General features: G+C 43.1%; 1 protein-coding gene across 1 annotated transcript in view; it reads right to left on the bottom strand.

Annotated features, from left to right (window-relative positions):
• The window catches only part of CCDC170 (coiled-coil domain containing 170), a 112,406-nt gene that overhangs the window by 74,849 nt on the left and 13,672 nt on the right, over window positions 1-23,885 (bottom strand). Inside the window, exons 2-3 of the mRNA XM_066372988.1 lie at window positions 2,711-2,839; window positions 1,178-1,434 (exon numbers count right to left, since the gene is read on the bottom strand). Coding sequence (XP_066229085.1) covers window positions 1,178-1,434; window positions 2,711-2,839 — 386 coding nt within the window. The remainder of the gene's footprint in view (window positions 1-1,177; window positions 1,435-2,710; window positions 2,840-23,885) is intronic.

Here is a 23,885-nt window from a genome sequence, read left to right on the forward strand (position 1 = left end):
TTACCATGTGGAGTGTTTGCTGCAAGTCTCACTTTATTCAAAGATTAACGAGGCCTGTAGTGGCACAGCCTTGAAAGTAGATCATATTTTTATTTAGAAAAATGTATAACAATAAAATACCGACCTCAATACATCTGTAGGTTCTTATTTTCAGCATATGAAAGGTAATATTCAGTCAGTCTCTCTGACTCATGAAAGGCACAATTAATGCTATGGCTCTAATCGACTTCTATAGCAGATTCCGTGGATTAACCCTGAGACTTCAATCTTACTCCCCTATTCCAAGGGTTTCTAAACTACTTCCACTTCCTTTTGCATTTCGCTTCGAGCAAACTTCCAGGAGGCTATGCTAGGGACATAATCACAAAAGTGTGAAAATGTGAATGCACATGGATATTCATTGCATCTTGGTTTTGAATAAAATTTTTTTGAGTAAAACTAACCTAAATACCAACAGGAAATAGCAAAGAAAACTGGTAAAATAAATTATGTTATTTCAGGCAATGGTATACCATGGGCCATTAAAAATGATGTAATGAATGACTTTTTAAAATATTAATAATAGGCCCTGGCCGGTTGGCTCAGTGGTAGAGCGTCAGCCTGGCGTGCAGAGGTCCCGGGTTCGATTCCAGCCAGGGCACACAGGAGAAGTGCCCATCTGCTTCTCCACCCCTCCCCCTCTCCTTCCTCTCTGTCTCTCTCTTCCCCTCCCGCAGCCAAGGCTCCATTGGAGCAAAGATGGCCCGGGCGCTGGGGATGGCTCCTTGGCCTCTGCCCCAGGCGCTAGAGTGGCTCTGGTCACGGCAGCCCCGGAGGGACAGAGCATCACCCCCTGGTGGGCAGAGCGTTGCCCCTGGTGGGCGTGCTGGGTGGATCCCGGTTGGGCGCATGCGGGAGTCTGTCTGACTGTCTCTCCCCATTTCCAGCTTCAGAAAAATACAAAAACAAAACAAAACAAAAAAAACCTCTACTTAGATAAAATCTTCCAATTTGTCTATATTAACATTTGCAGCTCTAATCAATAAGACACAAACATTCTTAAGACAATATTTTTTTTCCAAACTGAGTTTCAAGGCAAAATCATGCAAATTGCCAGAATGTTCAAAGGCGTATCCTGCTATCAAAAGCTGGTATTTTAACACTAACTCAACTAAGAAATAGATTGAAATACCCTTACTGTAATTTCTCCTCCAGTTCTACGACTCTCTCCCTTAGCTCCTGGTTCTCCTTGATTGCAGTGTGCGCTGTGATTTCTGTCTTAACTTTACGGCTGGAAAGTGATGCCGACTCTTCCTCCAGCTCCTGAACTCTGTCTCTCAAGGAGTTGAGGAGGGATGACTTCCTGGCATTGTTCTCTCTGTAGCTCTCCATTTCGGCTTTCAATTCTTGACAGAAAACTTCTTTAGAAAGCATTTTGGATCGGAGGTCTCGAAGCTAACATGGAAAAGAGATAAAAAGACAAAAAGGATTTCAACAGCGTAAGTCTGAGTACCTTGAAGAAACCCAACACCATAATTTAAACGTTCACTCTTTTATTCATGACTTAATCCACCTTCCCCCTTTTTTTTTCTTTTTCGTATTTGTATCTGTATTACCAGATGGGAAATTATGCCCAAATAATGGACTTCATGTTCTGGGTTTTTTTCAAAACCAATTGAGCAATGTCTTGTGGTAATTTAGTCTCACTCAAGAGACATTTGTGGTGTGTTTTGCAAAAGGCAATAAAATATTTTGCAGTGGTAACCCATTTTCTAAATCCATATTGCTGCTATGGCCGTTGAAAGAAACAAGGAACCTACAAGCTATGCTATTTGTAATTTCATGGCCACACCATCTCCCAAGTAAATTCAAGCTATTCGATATATCACTGTATTTCTCCCACTGACCTTCTAGACCCTTATTGTTGGTAATAACAAAAAATAATATTCAAATTTCTGGGAAAAACGTGGGGGAAAGGAAAATCATTATAGGATATATTCAAAGGAAACATCTTAACTTTTATGAATTCTGTGGCATCAAAATGCTGAGTCCTGTATTTGCCCTATTGAATTATTAGGTCCACTCTACAGGAAACCTTTATGAATGCACACATTATCTCCTACACACATTATCAACTCTCTATCTGTGAGATCCTGGCAGCCCATGAAACCAACAACTACATCACAGACAAGCCTGGACTCCTCAGGGCCACCAGGGGCTGTGAGCAGAATGGGTCTAAAGAGACTCAGTAATTCCACAGTAGACCTGATCCAGCCCAGAGTGAAGATGGAGTCCAGTCATCTTCCTAGAATTTCCCCCCAGCCAATCAGAACTATCCCAAGAAAGGGATTTAGAATTCCATCCTACGAGCTCCAGACTGCAAGCAGGTCACACGACAAGGACATTTTCTGAGAGATGCTGAAGGTCCTCCAGAGCCCAGGCGGCTTCAACCCAAAGTCCTCCAGTGCTCCCAGGTCTCTCAAGGCTGCGGTGCTTCCCTGAAGACTAGAATCCAGCCCGTGTCACCTTGCTTTGCAGCATGACAAATGCATAAACTTTCAGGAACTCTTAATAACTTGGAGGTAGGCACACAGTAAGAGAATAAGCATAAACTTTGCCAAAAGGTTTAAAATGCATCCCACTGTCCTGCTTATAAGTGCCCTAAGCTCTGCTTTACTCAACAAGAAGTGAAAAGGTCCCATTTCTGAGTTTTGAAGATTCACAGTCTTACCTCGGACTGAGCATATTCAAACTTGACCAAAGTTGCTGCAAGTTCACTTCGGGCGTTTTCAGCCACATTCCGATAGTGGTTTAACTGCTCCCGAGTGACTGGGGCTTCCAAAAGATGATCGTAAATTTCCTGATAGGGTCCCCAAAAGACAAAATATAAAGAAGAGTGAAAACAATCTTTCCTGTGCAGCTGTGTGGAGCAAGATTAAACACAGACGCGCTCTTTGCAGCCCAAATGTGTCCAAATGCTGCCCAGAGAAGTGTTTTTTGTTCAGATCATTTCATTCTCATTTTCAAAATTCTAGGGGAGGCAGGACACAGCCCAGGAATGAATGATGCGCTCCCCCAGGGTGGCATTTAAGAACTGGCCTTTATCAGCTTAGAGACCCCCCCATCTCAAATGCTAGCTGACCTCTGATCAGAACCCAGAGCCAACAAAGAACAGTCAGGAGAGACATAATGGGTCATTGCATGGAACTAGGAGGCAGCTCCCTTCATGATTACTCACTATACCATTTATTCTCGGTCTCAAAGCCTCTCTCCGGGTCATGAAAGCGACTCAAGTGAATGCCTGAGACCAGAGAAAGTGTGGTGTCGCCTGAGTCCTTGCTCCATCGAGAAGAGAACAGCACTCAGCATCACGATTGGCTACCAGTGCAGAGGTATGGGTCCCGGCGTGGCCAAACTACTCCAATTTTTCAAGATAACTCCTGTACCTAGATTTTTTCATGTAAAAACTCCCAGTTTTTTGCAGCTTGGCAACTAATTGCAATGTTTAAAAAAGAAACACTGAATGACCCAAATAAACACATCTGCAGAGTAGATTGGAGGGGTTTGGCCTGTGGGTCGCAGCCTGCAACCTCCGTTCTGTTTCTATCTTATTCACGCCGTGATGCCTGCTTCCTTGAAGAGTACTCACACCCACCTCTGTGGAGTTTTCAGGGCCTGCGGTTTAAGTGAAAGACACATAAGAAAGTCACTCACTTTTGAAGGACTATGAAAGGGGTCACATAAAGAAGGGATTCCTGGAATTATCCAAGTGGCCTCAAGGGACACCCCAGTAAAACCTGTTTATGATCGCCCAGCCACTCAACCGCCAAAGACTACCGTTTGGAAATACTTGTGCATGCAAAAGTCATTCTAGAGCCTTCACTTTCCAACAAGGGTTGTCATGGCTAGTGTATTCAGTCCACAAAATGCCAAACAAAACCTTCAGCGCACTTAGTAATAGCCAATGTGTGCCAATCACAACATATCCAAGAAGATGGTAGGTATGTACTCCCAGGGAGAAAGCAGAAAACGTTTAACTGCATCTAATGAGAGAGCCACATCCTGTTCAGCCTCACTCGGCATTGAGAAGGAACTTCTCCACCCTAACCACCAGAGTAATATTTTCTGAAATCTGCCATGTGTGAGGACCTAGGTCATGAGAGGTTGAAACTGTAGTATGTTTGGCACACAACGTATATAATTCATTAAGGAAATAGATCCTTCAATAGCTACGATTATTTCTTCCAATGACTAACATCGTTTTTCAGGCAATGATGTAGTCCTACCATAATTTTACATCTTCATCTTATGAAACTATATTGTGCCCACTGGACATAATATTAAAGAGGCACTGAAGACATTTCAGACACAGTCCCTCATTTTAGGGAGTTACAATCTAATGCAGAACACTACCAGAAGCATGAGCACCTTCCAATGTCCACTGATGAAAGAAGCCACACATTAGGATATCATACCTCGGACACTACAGCCACACATTAGGATATCATACCTCGGACACTACAGCCACACATTAGGATATCATACCTCGGACACTACAGCCACACATTAGGATATCATACCTCGGACACTACAGCCACACATTAGGATATCATACCTCGGACACTACAGCCACACATTAGGATATCATACCTCGGACACTACAGCCTACATCAGGATATCATACCTCGGACACTACAGCCACACATTAGGATATCATACCTCGGACACTACAGCCTACATCAGGAAAACTTGGTTACTGAGTTTACAAGACCATTGCTAGGTCAGTGTCTGGCAGACTGGAGATTATTTACCGGTAAGTATTTACTGAAAGCCTACTCTGGGTCAGGCACTAAGCTTACAGTCTAGTAAGAAAAACCTCATTCATCAAACAACCACATTATTGACTGCATAATTACAAACAGAAATAAATGCAAGAAAGGAAAGAAATCTCAGGTCACTACCTAAGATTAGGGAAGTAGGAAGGAAAGGTTTCCCTGCAGAAGTAATGATTAGATAGGAATGAAGAAGGCACAAGGTACTGAAGCAGGAGCAACACATATCATTCAAATAGCAAAAAGTCCAAGCAAGGGTCCTGTGGCAGGAGTATACCCTGTGTCATCAAGGATCTGAGAGCAGGCAGTAAGGTCGAAGGACAAAACAGATGAAATACGGTGGGGGGCAGGGCGGTAAAGACAGCTCAGAGCTCATTCATATATTTTAGAACATGGTAGGGTTTCTTTTTCAAAATATTCTGGCTACTCTTATTGGTACATTTTACCATGTGAAATTCAGAATCAGCTTACAAAATTCCCAAAAGTCCTGCTGGGATTTTTATTGGGATCGTGTTAATTTTATAAATCAATTTAAAGAGAACTGGCATCTTTTAAATGTTTAGTCTTCCAACTAAAATCATTTTTTCCCCATTTGTTCAGGAATTATATGTCCCTTAGCTCTGATGGTTATTTTTATGTGTAGACTTCCCTGAGTCACAGGGTATTCAGATATTTGGTTAAACATTATTCTGGGTGTGTCTGTGAGGGTGTTTTTGGATGATTAACATTTGGGTCAGTTGCCTAAGTAACATATTGCTCTTCCCAATGCGGCCTCATCCAACCCATTGGCGATCTGGATGAACAAAAACAGCTGAGCAAGAGAATCTGCTCTCTCTGTCTGAAGCGGGGACATTGGCCTCATGGTGACTTTAGACTCAGAATCAGGGTGGGACTTACACCAGCAGCTCCTCTGGGGCTCCAGCTTACCAACTGCAGATTTGGGACTTCCCGGCCTCCGGAACCGCATGAGCCAAGTCCTTGTCATAAATCTCTTTCTACAGAAAGCTGAAAGAATACATGAGTGCATTTACTCAGGGCTCAGCTTTTCCTTTCCCCCTTCTTTTCCATCGCATAGATCCTTAAGGGTGTTCTTCATGGCTATCTTCCAGGTAGCCTTCATTTTGGTCTGGACTTCTTCGACCTGAGTTAAGAGCTTTGTTGTGATGGTGGCCCTTTGTTTTCTGGGTCTGTTGGAGATTTCTACATTATAGCGCTGTGCTCAGAGGACATGATCTGCAGTCAGGGATGATACTCCCTGGTGTACACCAGGGTGGCTGACCACTGTCCATGCAGAACTGGGAAGTGCCCTTCCTGTATCAGCCATTATTACTGTCACCATCATCCTTGCTGTGATTTCAACTTCCGGGAATTTAGTGCGTATTCTGTGAACACTCAATTTTACGAATGCCCCATGGGCACTTAAAGGGAAGGTGTATTCTCTGTCTTCAGGGCTTGGAGTTCGATATGTACCAATTAGTTCTACCTTTTCCATAATTTTAATTAGGCACCTCTAGCCTTGCCTAATTTCTTTCATTTTTACTCTGTCGTGGGCTGAGCAGTGAGTTACAGTCTGTTACTGCAATGATTCCCTATTACCTTATAGCCCTTGTATTCCTGCCCTCTGATCCCAGGTGCTGTTGGACTTGATGCGGATCCGGAACTTTCATATCTTCATTGTGAATCACGTCATACGTCAGAATGGGCCTTTTTTTTTTTGTCTCAGTCCTTTCCGCTCGGAGTTCAACCTTTTCTGGTGTTGAGATCATGATCCCTGATTGCTTTTTGTTTGCATCTGACTACCTATACCTTTGTTCCTTCCTTTTATTTTCAACCTTTCCTATCTCTTTGTTTCAGAAGTCTCACTTGTAAATAAAGTTGGGTTTGACTTGGTGATCCATTCTAAAATCCTTTTTCCCTTATGTGTGACTTTACTACTATTATATCTGTTCATGTGTTAATATGACAGCCCTGGTCTTAATTCTGCTACATTGTTTCGTTAGGCTTCTTCATTGCTCTTTCAAAATCTTTCACTATGGCGCCCCTGGCTGGATAGCCCAGCTGGTTGGAGCATCGTCCTGATACAAAGGTTGCTGGTTCAATCCCCGGTCAGGGCATATACAGAAACAGATCGATGTTTCTGTCTCTCCCTCTCTCCCTGCTTCTCTTTCAAATCAATTTTAAAAATTAAATAAAAAGTTAAAAATCTTTCACTATGGTGTCTGTTTGCTATGTTCTGTGTGTTTTATCTGATAGCTAAGAAGGTTTGTATTTTTGTTCTAGTTTCACGTTTTAACCATAACTTTAAATGATGCTTTTTGTATACCTTTCATCCCTCTATTTATTTAGATAATACCTACTAACTCACCACAAAGGCGTATCTCCTCTTGCCTACCCCTTCCGTCCCTCCCTCCAACTTCTAGTTTTTATCTCTGTATTATCATTCTAAGTATTTCTCTTGCAGCTGCAAGTTTTTAGATGAGAGAGAAATCAAAATGCTTATGCTACCCCTCACCTCCCTTCCTCTCTCGTACCAGGTTTCAGGGGACTCTAAATAGACATACGCTTAATCTCATTTGCATGCATTCCATTTCATTCATTTTCAGCTTCTTCCATTGTCTGTATTGCCATGTCATAATAGACATACGCTTAATCTCATTTGCATGCATTCCATTTCATTCATTTTCAGCTTCTTCCATTGTCTGTATTGCCATGTCATTTCTCCTCCTCTCGTGTCCTCTCTGTGCTGGCCTATTCCCTGTGTACCTTACAGTCTTGCCGTTATTTCTGTGATAGTCTCACGTGTGTGTGTGTGTGTGTGTGTGTGTGTGTGTGTGTGTGTGTGTGTCTTGTCTTTTCTGAGCTCTACCAGGTCACATTTCGTCTCCTCTTCCTGCCTTGCCATGACTTTCCCATGGTCCTAGATCTCTGCTTCCTGGACAGGCTTCAGATATGTACTGGCCTTTTCACTGCTTTTTTTTTTTTTTTTTTTTTTTTTCATTTTTCTGAAGCTGGAAACAGGGAGAGACAGTCAGACAGACTCCCGCATGCGCCCGACCGGGATCCACCCGGCACGCCCACCAGGGGCGACGCTCTGCCCACCAGGGGGTGATGCTCTGCCCATCCTGGGCGTCGCCATGTTGCCACCAGAGCCACTCTAGCGCCTGAGGCAGAGGCCACAGAGCCATCCCCAGCGCCCGGGCCATCTTTGCTCCAATGGAGCCTTGGCTGCGGGAGGGGAAGAGAGAGACAGAGAGGAAAGCACGGCGGAGGAGTGGAGAAGCAAATGGGCGCTTCTCCTGTGTGCCCTGGCCGGGAATCGAACCCGGGTCCTCCACACGCTAGGCCGATGCTCTACCGCTGAGCCAACCGGCCAGGGCTTCACTGCTTTTATTCACAATGAAATGTCTGGTCACAACTTTTTCTTGTTCGTAGTAACAGCCTGTGGTAGATATTCTCCACCTGTCCTAGTTTTCCTATTCTTGACCCCGCCCCACCCCTTCCTTGTTGACGTTGCTGCTGCTGCTGCTGCTGCCATTGCCTCAGATGATTCCTGTGCTGTTTCCTTTTAGATTGCTGAGCAGGAGGTGAGCTTTAGCTGCCCCGGCTGGGGAAGAGGTGCGTGTGCACACAGGGCTGAGAACGTAAGGCCGTTCGTGTTCCAGTCAAGCCGAAGTTTCCCTAAGACATCGGGCTTTGTGTATAACTTGATCTGACCTCTATGTCATCCCCGCCACGGAGAGCAGGCACGGAAGGCTTTATCACAATGCAGACCTTCCGCGAGCCCTCTGCTCCAGAGCTTCCTACAAACCTGGTTTGCAGTGGGGTTTTTATTTAGCCCCCCTGCCTGCTGCTTTCTGGAACCCAGGGACGAGCAGAGCAGCTCACGCTGCCAGTCCACACACCTCCATCTTCTCCCACAAAACGCACTTACTGGTTGACGTCTCCGGTCCGCCACTGTTTTTGGAAAATGAGCCTCCCTAGCTCCTACCCTGTAGCTGTGGATCCCTCCGCACACCTCAGCCTCCCCTGCTTCGGGAAGACCGGCACTTATTTGGTGATTTAGTATTTCAGCCATCTCTTGATCACATCACAAAATCGAGTTTGTTTCTCATTCCCTTTGTTGCCGTGGGCAGTTTCCAGGAACGGAAGGGAGAGGTGGTAACTCTGTTACCATTTTTAAACTCCAAGTGCCTGGACACGTAGATTTTTTTTTTAACTAAATGGCCCTTTGGTGGCTTACAGACATTTTTTTAAGTGCCCTTTAAAATAATTCTCATTTTTCAAAATATCTAATTAAAATGTCATGTACAGCAGGAAATTAACAGATATGAGATCCCCAGGGACAATCCCTAGTCTCTAGTCCTCAGAAGAATTGAGCAAATTAAAAAAAATGCATCAGAAAGAGTGGAGAAAGAAGTAATTAGTCAATAAATAGTGAAGCTAATTACTAAAGAAAAAAGGAAGAAAGATTAAAGCTGCATTACCCATTATAACCCCAAATAAAGATAGACTTAAAATACTGAATATAAAAAATGCAATGATAAAAAGCACTATAAATTCATATGTATCTTGTCTTGAAAGTATTTTCTAAGCATAGAAGCAACAGAAGAACATTTATAAAAATCACGGATGACAACAAAATTTTAAAACTTCTATATATTAAAAATGTGTAAACAAAATTTAAAGTGAAAGAGCAAACTGGCAAAATATTTGAAAAAGTAAAATAGTCAAAAACTTAATATACAAAGAGTCCACTCAAACCAATAAGAAACCAATGCCCTAAAAAACATAGAAAAACTAACAATTATCAGACATACTCCAAACGGTTAATAAAGTGAAAAGTGTCCCACCTCACTGGTCATAAATGAAATACAAATTATAATATCAGCAAAATATTATTTCTGATTCTTAAACTTAGCATCATTTGAAATATACTTAATAATCAAGTATACCATATTAAGAAAGAGTTTTATAAGAAAGACATGCTAACACACAGCTCATAGAAAAAGAAAATGATAAAAATTTCCAGAGAGGAATTTGGCAGTATGAATCCACAACAGACTTTAAAAGTTAACACTATTTGTCCTTCTTATAATCTTATCTAAACAAATGGAAATATACCCAAAGATTAAATACAAAGATATTCAGAAAGGCATTATTTAGCAAAATTTCCCCAAAATCTGCAATAACCAAAACTTAGAAACAATTAGAACTCAACAACAGACATGTGTTAACTTGAAGAAAAAAGGAGGAAAAATAAAATGAGACAGCCAACAATTCAAGTATAGTCAGTCATTTAAAATCATGTTCCAGGGACTCTTTAATGACATGGGAAAATACAATATAATTTTTAGTGCAGAAAAGCAAACTACGAAATTGTACCTATGGTTTCATCCCAGGCCTATAAAAGAAATTATATAGATAACTGAATGAGAAGCTGAAAGAGCCCAATAAAAATGAATAGACAGACAGACAGACCGATAGACAAATGGAATTCCCATTTAAAACAATATACAAATGACCAAGAACATATGAGAAGATGCTCAAACTCCTTAATAATCAGGGAAATAAGAATTAAAACAAAGACATGCCATTTTTTATACATCTGTTTGGAAAAAATAAAGGGTTTGATAATATCAGATGTCACCAGAATATAAAGAAGAAGTTATTATTTGCAGGTGTAGCTGTCAGCAGTATAGTTAAGCCCTTTGGATGCCCTGTCGATGCAGCTGTGTCTATTACAAATTTAGTGTAAATACCGTCTGACCCCCCCCAGCTCTACTCCCCAGTTATCTCCCTTTGAAAAATACTGACACATGTGCATAAAGACATGTATGACAGTATTCAGTATATTATTTCTGATAGCAAAAGGGGCGGGGTGAGACAATATAAACTCCTATCGACAGGGCAGCTACTAAAGAAAGTCATTTCCATACTATGAAATACTACGCAACAGGTAGTATGAGATAGATCTGTATGTTTGAACATAGTAATCTCTCCAAGATAAGAAAGTGTAGATTTGTAGTTTGGTACCCTTTTTCATGGAACACACAAAAGGAAAAGGACTGCGTCTTTTATACAAATATACAATATTATGAGGAGAAAAAGAATAAAAGGTGAAGGAAGACACATCGCCTCAATGATAGTACTGATGTCTAGAGCTGACCCCAGAATTGGAGCTGGGAGACAGGAGGTGAGGGACAATGGTATAAGCTTTATCAACAAGTATATATTTGTGCACTATGTGTATAATTAAATATTATTTAAAGATAAGAAAAATACTAGGGAGAAAATATTAACTGTGTTATCTTTCAGTTGTACGGCTGGATTTATTTTCTTATTATGCATTTCTCTATTTCCCAAATCCTTTACACTGACCATGTATTACTTACATAATCAGGAGAATAAACATTATCCCCTTAAATTAAAAAAAAAGAGTAGCAAGCCCAAGGATAGACAAAAGTGACAAACTAGGCTATGCAGTGTCTCTGGGAAGAATATAAGGACAAAGAACCACCCAGGTGGCACAGCAGACATGAGTGCAGGTGAGAACAGACACACCTGGAGTCCCTGGGACACTGCTCTCTTAATTAAGCCCTTCTGAACTTCATAAAACTTTTTAAAATTTTCCAACTTTTTCTGTATTAAACAATCTTCACTTTTAAAAAAAAAAACAACTAATTTTACCCTATTCAAAGTGGCAAGATTAAAAAACTCATTCATCTGTCCTCACATGAGGATAATCTAAGTTATTAGGTATCTTTCAGCTAACCCATGAAGCAATTTTATGTTAATTTTAGGAAGCCAGACACACATGATTTGATTCTGCTACTGATATTATAATGATAATGATTGAAATTGCCTCACAGGGTGGCTCATAGTCTTTTCAGAATAAAAGATGGTTTCAAAGCCCAATGCCATAAAGAAGAGATAAGTGTATTCATAATTTAGTACACAATGTGCCCAATTATCTGACCTAGGGACAATGTCTTGGGGCCAGTCTTGCTACTACGGTTTTTAGGTGTCTCATTATCCCACGGACAAAAAAAAAAAAAAAAAAATGAGAAGAAAATGACTGCCTACCTGTGACACACAAAACCTCCTAAATCCATTCCTATCTTTCTATTCTAGAAGCACTCTCCCTTTGTCCCAGCCTTTATCCATACTGTAGTGCACAATTGTATGACCAACACTCATCCATTATGGAATCTCTCTCTCTCTCCTTCTCTCTCTCTATTCTCCTCCACCTCCTCCTCTCCCTCCATTTCTCTCTCTCTCCCTCTCCGTCTCGCCCTTCCTCTTCAGGCTTCCTGTGCTGCCCCACGAAGCAATCCCTTCTAAGACCCTCTCCCCTAGTCCCCAACTTCTTCCCATCAAGCAAGGTTTCTTTCTAATTCACAGTTCATAAACCAAGTCTTGGGAAATATATCTCTCCAACCTAATCCTCGTTCCGGTCCATTTCTACAAGTCACCAGCTCTTCTCCCTGCTTGGAAGGACTTTCCTGGCCTCCTGCTTTTGTTTTCTTGTGTCTGCCTTTGGTTTCGGGGCTCCCTAGTGCCCACAGGGAATGTGCTGGCTGTGGGATCCAGGAAGTAAACCTGTCTACATCTTAGCAGCTGTGGAGAAAGGTTTAGAAGAAGTCATTTCTGCATAAAATCAGGTTTTGTTGAAAGCTGGAATATTGTTTTTACATTACTGTCCCATCCCTTTTGTCTTGGGTATCACTCTCACTCACTTAAAAAACCTTCTGATTCAATATATCTATTGAAAAGATATATAGCATTCCAAAATATTCTTAATACGGTTGCTCTACCAAAAGAAATGTAGTCTTCCTCTCATTGGGGGGGGATGGGCTGCAGTTGGAAAAACTTAGATGCCACCCCGTTGGGGGCTTCAAGCACTAATTTATTGAACCAGACATGATTCCCACTCACTCTCCACAGCAAGTCCCTCTGAGCAGGGACTGTTCTTATGCTCTCACTTGAAAATGAGGCAATTTAGGCTCGAAAATTCTATTACCTAATACCAAACAACCAGTAGTGGGTCTGAAAGCAGCAATTGCTTTTCTTTGATGTATAATTTAAAAAATAAGTTTAAAATATGTGTAATGAATTGGTAGGTACTATGTCCCTGCCACTGCCAGAGGCACTTGGGCATATACCCTATGACCCACACTTCTGCTCTTAAGTCTACATGAGTGTTCATGGTGGCTAGTCTCTATCAGTTGATCAATTACAGTATATCCATAAAGTCCCACTCCTAAGAGGGGAATCTAGAAAGCAGGTAAAAGAACTGAACTAAGAGAGAGGCGGACAGACAGGAAGGGAGAGAGAGATGAGAACCAATTCTTCATTGCAGCACCTTAGTTGTTTATTGATTGCTTTCTCATATGTGCCTTCAGCGGGAGGCTCCAAACAAGCCAGTGACCCCTTGTTCAAGCCAGCAACCTTGGGCTCAAGTCAGCAACCTTGGGCTTCAAAACCAATGAGTTCTGGGCTCAAGCCAGCAACGATGGGGTCATGTCTATGATCCCACACTCAAGCCAGTGACCCCGCGCTCAAGCCAGATGAGCCGGTGCTCAAGGCGGCGACCTCAGGGTTTTAAACCTGGGGTGGGTTCTCAGTATTCCAGGCCAACACTCGATCCACTGCACCACTACTGGTCAGGCTCACTAACATACTTTTTTTTATTTTTAAATAAAGTAAGTTATAGAACAAAACTAACAGTATGATACCATTTATGTTTTTAATATGCACATTAGACAAAATAATATGCTTTCTATAGGCATAAGTATAAAAATAGAAAGGATTTTTAATGGTCTGAGGATACCCACCAAACTTCATTACCTCTGAAGAGACTAATTTAATTTTAATATTAAAATTAATTAAGCAAAAGACAGTTGAAAGCATGTTTAAAGAGTCCAGTTTCCTAGGTTCTCATTTTCCACACCCCAATCTTCAGACTTAAGAAACTGAATCCCCTGTTTGTGAATTCCTTCCTGGCTGCGGAGGCAGCAGGAAACGCTGGGCCTGACCCTCAGCCTCACAGAGAAGCAGAGACGGAACGACTCACTGAGATTCCAGCAATTCTTGGAATGTGTTTGTTGTGCAACTACAGCGTTTTGACTACATTTGGGACAGAAAGTTCACCATTAAAATAAATGGAATATAAATAACACAGTAGCCAAAATAGTAAGAATCTTCAAAAATTAAAACAATTCAATGATCTTTCATGTTTGTATTAATTGTAAAAACAAAAAAAGATCTCCAGTTAACAAAAGACAAGCCAGAGAAAGAAAATGCCTAAATAACTTCTGTGTTGCACGAAATCCCTGCTTTGCCTTCCAAGGTGGCCCTTAGCTCTGCCCAAAGAAAACTCAATAAAACGACACCCCGCCACCACTTTGAACCACGTCTTCAGTTAGAAGGAAGGCGTGATGTTCAGCCCACACATTCCTCACGGCTAAAAGTCTCCACAGAGGCCCATTTTGGAAAAATAAGAAGACGGTAGGAAATGTTAGCAATATGTAATCTAAAGGTTTCACCTTACAAAGAAACCAAACAATCTGTAACCTTCTTATAAAAATATGTGCAGGAAGACCAAGCAAGATCCACAATTTTTTAAATTAATTTTTCTCTTTTGTGTCCAGAATAGAAGTAAAGGCAGATTTCAAACTTTAAACTGCAGTGCTTAGCAACTGTCATTACATGAGGGTGATAAGAAAGACCTCGGATCACTCTATAGCAGTGGTTTTCAACCTTTTCACACTTGGGGACCGGTGACAATAGGAGAATTATTTCAGGGCTCGCTAAGACAGAAATCACCCAGAGCATAAGCGAATTCTACTAAGATCATTGGGTCTATAATCTTCATACAACATCAGGGTGGTTAACTCTTTCATGGACCAGCACGAAATTTCTGGCAGTTGAAAAACACTGCTCTATAGGACAGACAAAAGTGGGCAGAACCCATATCTCCTTTGCATCCAGAGCTCACCCTATCTCCCCATGACCTGCAATCACATTCTCATAAAAAGCACAGCAGGAAGCCCTGGCCGGATAGCTCAGTTGGTTACAGTATCGTCCCAAAGCGCAGAGGTTGCCAGTCTGATCCCCGGTCAGGGCACATACAGGAACAGATTGATGTTTCTCTCTCTCTCTCTCTCTCTCTCTCTCTCTCTCTCTCAAATCAATAAAATAATCATTAAAAACAACTCACAGGTGGGGGAGATCAGAGAAGGGATCAGAGGCCAACAAGAAAATCTACTAATGCACAGTGCATACACCTTAATGGGGACCGCCTCACTCTTCTCCTGTTAACATTTAAAAGTCTTCCCAATTGGGGGATGGAGTTACATGCATGTCTAACCACTATGGTGTACACCTGCAACTAATGCAATATGTCCATTGTAACTGAAAAATAGAAAATATTTTCTAATAGGTCTTCCAAGTCCGTTTTCCCTTGGCCCCGTTTCCTTTAGAACCTGGTCAATCAGAACTCCCCTCACCACACTGCTGTCGTCAGCCCTCCTCCCATAGCAACCTACTACGCTTCTCCCTCACAGCACGTAGCACATGGCAAGGAATAAATGAGCTGTGTGAACAAACAGACTTCCCGTCTGATCCACTCCACACTCCCATCCCGCTCTCATCTGCACTATCAAGGGCCATCAGTCCCTGGAGCCAGCCGGTGTCCACTGGGCCCCCGCACTGGTGATGGGTTGGTTGAGGAAGCCCACCGAGCCTCCCACTCTGTCCCTCCCAGCCTGCCCCCCGCCCTGAGCTCTGACAAACCAGGACCCATGGACGTATCACATACCCACCAGTCCCGACAGGAGGCAAGCTGTCCTCCTGTTGGTTCTGCGGGTGTCCTGGGACATACTTTCCAATAACCAATTAGCTTCTCCTGTACCACGGCAGGATCATACACTAAAGGCAAGTCCCCACCCTGCTAGGGTTCCCCTAATCTTTACAGGTTACCAAAGATCTAGACTTCAGAGAATGACTTTAATTTCCATCCTAAATTTCAGGTTGATTTCTAATCCAATGTCAAACCAAGAAAAACAAAAAGGATGTGAGCACACAGCAGTAAAGAAAAGTGTTTAAAGCTAAGAATAAGAGGAATTGGGTGTCATATAATGCTGTCGGTGCTGCGCCCTTGCTAGAATGGGCCACAGTCTATGACTTTCCAAGCAGATCAACATGAGTCACATACACAATCCACAAGGTAAAGCTAACAAGGGTCTCAGTATCAGCACACCTATTCAGTACAGCAAACCAGGACAATATTTCAAAACCCGAGAAATAAGCCAATGGGTAATGCTAAGCCACTGGTCAGTAAACACCCTTTGTGGCAAGGTCAAAACTATGGCAGCCAAGTAGATATGTCTCTGGAGTTCTGGCTTTTCTAGGATAATTTTGAAGTAGAGCACAGAATAAATTCATGCATATTCACTGGCCAATCTTCTGAATATCACTTGACAACATTAACTAAGTTAATATCAGAAACAGATTTCTGGGACTTCTTGTCCGGGTAGGAAGCCTGCACTCCTCATCATCGGGATCCACCTTCCTGCTGAGACCATGAAATATGCCCTGTTAGGTGAGTGTAGAAACCGCACATGTCTAACCAATTTACCAAGCTCTCAAATGGCGTGCATTCTAAGCTGCTTTAATAATTTGGAAGCATTTCAACATTGAAAATGGCCCTGCCAAAACTTCATCCAAAAATAAATGTAGGCTGATGCAAATAGCATGCTTTTATAAAAAACACAATTGGGGTCACACTATAACTTTGTATCCTAGCCTCTTCACTATTAGTCTGTTCCCAGCAGTCTTTAAAATGTTGAGACGCACAATATTCCATATAAAGCTTTAAATTAATCTGACTATTCTCCTACTTTTGGATATTTTGTCCTTTTCTTATTTGTCACTATTATAAATCTGCTGGAACTCCCAATTGTTCTTTTAGGATCAATTTCTGGAAGGTTAACAACTGGGTTCAAGTGAATTGATGTTTGAGGACCTTGGTACATGTTACACATAAAGTAGCACCAATTTAAATTTCCACCAATAATTTATTGTAATGGCTTTATGATATTAAAGTCATTGCTTCATCAGTCCCTCCCCAATATTTTCATTCTCTCTGTTTTTTCTTTTAGTGAGAGAGAGAGAAACAGACAGACAGACAAACAGGAAGGGAGAGATATGAGAAGCATCAACTCATAGTTGCGGCACATTGTTTTTTAGTTGCTAATTGATTCTTATATGTGCCTTGACTGGGGTGGGGGGTGGGGCTCCAGCGGACACCTTGCTCAAGCCAGAGACCTCAGGCTTTAAGCCAGTGACCATGGGGTCATGTCGATGATCCCACGCTCAAGTTGGCGACCCTGTGCTCAAGCTGGTGAGCCCGTGCTCAAGCTGGTGACCTCGGAGTTTCAAACTTGGGTCCTCAGTGTCCCAGGTTGACACTCTATCCACTGCACCAATACCAGTCAGGCCCCAATATTTTCTATATGACTTTGAAAATGTTTTAATTTTAATATTTATCACATAAATAGTAACAATAGTAATGTTAGTCATCATTTTTTGAGGACTTGATATAAACAGACACAATATAAGCAGTTTACCACCGTTATTGCACTCAATCTTTATAATGGATGAGGAGCAAAGGCTTGGCCAAGGACCCACAAGTAGTGAGTGTGTTTTTGTTCTTGTTTGTTTTTTGAGAGAGAAAGCAATGAAGGGAGAGAGAAACAGAGAAGCATCAGTTCGTTGTTCCACAAATATTATTTGTGTATAAATGATATACATGTACTACTGCACATTAAGGCACATTACCAAATATACACAAAAATATGAATTTAGTAAGATGAGGTTAAGATAAATGAAAATTCAAATATTTTCTTCTGAACCTCTCACTAATCATTTTGCATACCCCCTGTAGCCACCAGCCTGCTCAAGAAAGCACAGCCCTGACCTTCCACACTACATTTTATGCTGTAAGCTCCATGCAGACAGGCCCTGTGTCTGCTTTTACTGGTACACAGGAGGCACTCATGAAATACATGCTGAACATTAATGAACGATCCAGCTACAAGGTTGTGGGTGTGAGGGCACAACCTAGAATCAATGATATTTGTATCCCTAGCACCAAGTGCATTTCCTACACAGGACGAACACCCCTATCAATGTCTGCTGACTGGATAGCCATCCAATGTTTGTGGAATAATAAATGTATGTATGTATGGGTGGGTGGATGGATGGATGGATGGATGGATGGATGGATGGGTAGATGAGTGAACAGAATGGAAAGGCTTCTTCCCCTCTGGTCACATCTTTAATGTTAGCATACCAAAGATAAAAACACCTAACTATTGCTAAATGAAGGCCTGTTGGAACAAATACAGGTGTAGTTTCACTCACCTTTTATAAAAATAGAAAATAATACATATTTTTTAAATGAGCCCTGGCTAGAAATCAACCTAGAACATAGATATGAGCTTTAGAAGAAGGTGGAGGAGAGAGATACATGGGGGAGATAAGGCCATAAATTATTCATCCACATCTTGTTAGATAAGAATGAAAGTTTAAAATATCTACCAAGCCTGACTTGTGGTGGCAGTGGACAGGGCGGTGACCTGGAATGCTGAGGTCGCTGGTTCAAAACCCGGGGCTTGGCCCTGGCCGGTTGGCTCAGCAGTAGAGCGTCGGCCTGGCGTGCAAGAGTCCCGGGTTCGATTCCCGGCCAGGGCACACAGGAGAGGCGCTCATTTGCTTCTCCACCCCTCCCCCCTCCTTCCTCTCTGTCTCTCTCTTCCCCTCCTGCAGCGAGGCTCCATTGGAGCAAAGATGGCCCGGGCGCTGGGGATGGCTCTGTGGCCTCTGCCTCAGGCGCTAGAATGGCTCTGGACGCAACAGAGCGACGCCCCAGAGGGGCAGAGCATTGCCCCCTGGTGGGCATGCCAGGTGGATCCCGGTCGGGCGCATGTGGGAGTCTGTCTGACTGCCTCCCTGTTTCTAGCTTCAGAAAAATGAAAAAAAAAAAACAACCCAGGGCTTGCCCTGTCAAAGCACATATGAGAAGCAACTACAAGTTGATGCTTCCTGCTCCCCTCCCCTTCTCTTTCTTTCTCAGGTCAATAAATAAATCTCAAAAAAGAAATTAAAACATCAAATATTTAAAAGAACCAAAATTATAAACCTTCATCCTTGTAAAGGCCCTTCCTATCCATCTTCTATATTTGTAATTATTCTGTATCTTGTTAGAAAAATATCTTGGCTAATAAGTTTGCAATTGTTTCTTTAACTCATTCTGTCTTCAGAAGCTTCCTGTCTTTGTCATCCCTTGTCTAATAGCTAATCTCAATTTCATTGTTTTATAGGCTAGATGTATGTTATAAAAAATTACATTGATTCACTCTCTGTAACTTCAGTATCTTTATTCTATACCTCATTGATATATGTCACTTAAGTTTGCTTGCTAATCAGAAAACATTAAGAGGTTTTGTTTTGCCTCTTCAGTTGTGACTGCAATAAATAATTTGTCTCTAAAATTAGCATAAACGTGGGATTTTCCTTTGAGGCTCTTTAAACAACTATCAGCCTCTCTTTGCCTATTTCCTCTCTTGAGATGAATGTATCACCTCACCTCACCAGAATGTAACTCCATAAAGGAATTATTATTTATAGCAGCTGTAGGTGGTAAATACTTAATATGTTTGGTCTGTACTAAGCATGATTCAACTACAATGTCACTTAATCCTGAGAACATCCACTGAAGCTATTACTACTGTCCACGTTGCATAAAAAGGAAATTCCATTTCAAAGAGGATAAGCAATTTGATCAAATCTCACAGCTGTGTTTTTTGGCTCTCTTCCTCTCCCTTCCCCCTGTCACGTCCCCTCCCCCCCAATGTCCCCTCCCCTCCCCGTCACTTCCCCCCCCCCCCCATCACCTCCCCCTCCCTTTCCCCCCCTCATCACTGTCACCTCCCCCGCCCACCTCCCCTCCTCTCCTACCCGTCCCTCCCTCCTCTCCTACCTCAACTCCAACCTCTGTTACTCTGGCTCACAGCCACCAGGTGGCCTGCTTTCAATCCTGAAACTGGCCTTCCCAAACCCTCTATCTAAGTTAGGTGCTCGTGTTATTTGGTCTCCAATCACCCACACCTACCTTTCATATAGTTCCTGTTACTATTTTTTCATTGTATGATTATTCATACTTAATAGCTATGCCCCCTCCCCACTAGACTATGATGTCCCTAGAGGCAGGAAAATTCCTGTTTTCTTCACCACTGTGTATTGTTCCTCGGTGACTGGGTATTGGTAAATATCTATGGAATGAACAAGTGAATGAATGAATGAATGAATGAAATGACACAGCCAGAATATAAGCCAAAGCCTGTCTGACCCCCATGTTTTTTATTCACTATGTTATTGTCCCAGATATATCTGGTTAAATATTAAAACAATCATTTCTCCCTAAATTGAATTATTTTAGGATCTTTGATATTGCCGTCTGTAAGTCTGGCTGTTGTCATGAGTTGCATTTCTGAAGCATTACATACAACAGCGCAAGACACGGAAACAACCTAAGTCCATCAAAGGATGAGTAAATAAATAAGTTGTGAGATCTACATAGTGGAATACTATTTAGCCATAAAAAAGAAGAAAATCCTGTTATTTGCAATAACACGGATGGACCTTGAGGGAATTATGCTAGGTGAAATCAAACAGAGGCAGAAAAATACTAAATGATGTTACACTTATGTGTAATCTAAAAAATAAATAAACTCATGAAAAAAAAAAGAGATTAGATGCCTGGTTACCAGAGGTGGGGAAGGGGGCTGGATAAAGGTAGTCAAGAGGTAAAAACTTCCAGTTATAGGATAAGTATTGGGGACGAAATGTACAACATACTGACTAGAGTTAACACTGCTATATTATATATTTCAAAATCATAAAAGTCATCATCACAAGGAAAAACACATTTTGTTCTTTTTGTTTGTATCAGTGAGATAAGTAATGTTGAGTAAACTTATTGTGATAATTCACAATACAAGTTGAGTCATTATGCTGTATACCATATGCAGTGATGTATGTCTCAATAACACTGAAAAAAAAAAAAAGCTTCTATTTCCTCGCTCTTACCATGAACTCTTCTGTTATTTTTCCACACTTTCTATGCAGTGTTTCCACACAGCCTCACTCTCTACGAGCCGCATGATAACTTCTGTGGGCCCTACCTACTTTGGCCTTCATGCGCCCTTTCTTCCATAAAGATATTAAAATTTTACTTTCTGGCTGCATTGGTATAAATTAATATATCAAAATACTATGTATTTAAATATTTTCTTCAACTTAAAAATTCTTTTTTTTTCCCCTCTTCTATAAGAAATTAAAGCCCTGGCCAGTTAGCTCAGTGGTTATAAGAAATTAAAGCACTCCCCTGGGTCCCTTAAAGTATGGTGGAAAAGCAGGCAGGATTTCTGACAGACTCTCCCCAGTTCTCTCTGTGGGTTACCAGCCTTTGCGCTTGCGTGTGGAGTGCCCGCAGGCCTCACCACCGCTGTCCTTGCTGGTGAATGACAAACCTATCTGTTCTAACAAGCTCCTCAGGCATGGGAGGACTCAGAATGAATTACTCTGTGTGCTAGTCAGGGCTCTCCAGAGAAACAGAACCAATAAGTGTGTGAGTATGAGTGTGTGTGTGTGTGTGTGTAGAGAGAGAGAGAGAGAGAGAGATTTATTTTAAGGAACTGGCTTACATGACCGTGGGGGGAGAGAAGTCTGGCATCTGCAGGGTAAGCTGGCAGCTGGCTGGCTCAAGACCCAGGGGAGAGCTGAGGTCGTAGCCGGAGTCCAGGGGTGGTCAGGAGGCAGAATTTCCTCTTCCTCGTGGGCCTTACTCCCCTCTCTCCTAAGACCTTCAACTGACCGCATGAAGCCCACCCACACCATGGAGGATAACCTGCTTTATTCAAACCTGCCCATCTAAATCTCAGTATCACCTAAAAACACCTTCCCAGTAACATCTAGATTGGTATGTGAACAAACAATTAAGCCAAACCAAGTGACACACAAAACTCACCATCACACCCTGTATTTCAAGAGTATATATATGACCTTGCGGTTGCTACCAGGTTATACACACAGGAACAAAAATCGTCAAGCAAACATTGCTGCCAGACTAGGGAAGGAATAGTCTCAACATCAAAATGACATGAAACAAAAAACTATATCATTTGGTGTCTTGAAAAAAAAAATCTAGTGATGTAAACTTGAGTAAACTAAAGATTTTAAGTTGGCTTTTAAGTGTAATGCCAGCCTGCTCATGTACTTTCATGAACAGGAGTGTAAGCATTCTTCTTTACCCAAATGGCACAGTTTTTAAATCATAGACCAGAAATGGCCTTAAAATACTTAGTTTATTACTATCAAAAAGACATATTTAACAGCCACTCTGGCCAAATCCATAATCACTGGTTTTGGCGGCTGTTCCCTAATATTCTAATTGCCAATTCTCTAAATCCAGGGTAACTGCGGCTCCAATGCTCGGGAAAGGAGAACTGGAGGGGAGACACGACAGTGCTTCGAGCACTGCCCACCCTCTTGGGACCTAAGACCTGAGACGAGTGTGGGAGGCGGGGGAACGGTAAAAACTCCAGCTAGTTCCCTCGCTTCCCAGGATGCAGCCACGGAGACGGCGCCTCTTAGAGAAAAGTCCTACGGGCGGCTCAGCTCCTGGGAGGAGGACGAATGGCAAGGAGTGAGTGATGTGTTCAGTAGGCCCGAGGGGAGCTCAACCTCCAGCACCTGCTCCTCAGAGAAGGAAGGGAAACCATACCAACACAGCCAGCCCCAGGCCCCTGCCTGCCTAACTCCTCCTCACCTGCCAAAGGGAAACCATACCAGCACAGCCAGCCCCGGGCCCCTGCCTGCCTAACTCCTCCTCACCTGCCAAAGGGAAACCATACCAACACAGCCAGCCCCGGTCCCCTGCCTAACTCCTCCTCACCTGCCAAAGGGAAACCATACCAACACAGCCAGCCCCGGGCCCCTGCCTGCCTAACTCCTCCTACTCACCTGCCAAAGGGAAACCATACCAGCACAGCCAGCCCCGGGCCCCTGCCTGCCTAACTCCTACTCACCTGCCAAAGGGAAACCATACCAGCACAGCCAGCCCCGGGCCCCTGCCTGCCTAACTAACTACTCACCTGCCAAAGGGAAACCATACCAGCACAGCCAGCCCCGGGCCCCTGCCTAACTCCTCCTACTCACCTGCCAAAGGGAAACCATACCAGCACAGCCAGCCCCGGGCCCCTGCCTGCCTAACTAACTACTCACCTGCCAAAGGGAAACCATACCAGCACAACCAGCCCCGGGCCCCTGCCTGCCTAACTAACTACTCACCTGCCAAAGGGAAACCATACCAGCACAGCCAGCCCCGGGCCCCTGCCTGCCTAACTCCTCCTCACCTGCCAAAGGGAAACCATACCAGCACAGCCAGCCCCGGGCCCCTGCCTAACTAACTCCTCCTCACCTGCCAAAGGGAAACCATACCAGCACAGCCAGCCCCGGGCCCCTGCCTGCCTAACTAACTCCTCCTCACCTGCCAAAGGGAAACCATACCAGCACAGCCAGCCCCGGTCCCCTGCCTAACTCCTACTCACCTGCCAAAGCCCAGCTCAACTCTCACTTCCTGGGAGAAGACTGCCCTAACCACCAAGTCCAACAAACACTCTTACTCCTTGCCTGGCTCGACTTCCCTTTGGCATTTGCCACGTGGAACACGCTCGCTCGGCCTCTCCTTACTCACCGCCCATACCACCGCGAACCCGCGCCTCTCTCCTCGTGCTCCGTTGTGCAGCCTTCCCTTCTCAGGGCCGCCTGCAGCTCCTCCTCCCTCACCCGCTCCTCAGCTTGGTCTTCTCTGCCCTTCGGTCCCCAACCCCCTCTCCTCATCACTAGAGGCACCCTCACTGGCCTACCTCATGCCCCTTTGAGATTTCCACCGCTTCCAGTCTCTGATGGCTTGCAAATCTGCCTCATTCACTTGAGAGTCTCAATTCC

Source organism: Saccopteryx leptura, chromosome 3 (assembly GCF_036850995.1).
Source record: "Saccopteryx leptura isolate mSacLep1 chromosome 3, mSacLep1_pri_phased_curated, whole genome shotgun sequence".
NCBI classification, from domain to species: domain Eukaryota; kingdom Metazoa; phylum Chordata; class Mammalia; order Chiroptera; family Emballonuridae; genus Saccopteryx; species Saccopteryx leptura.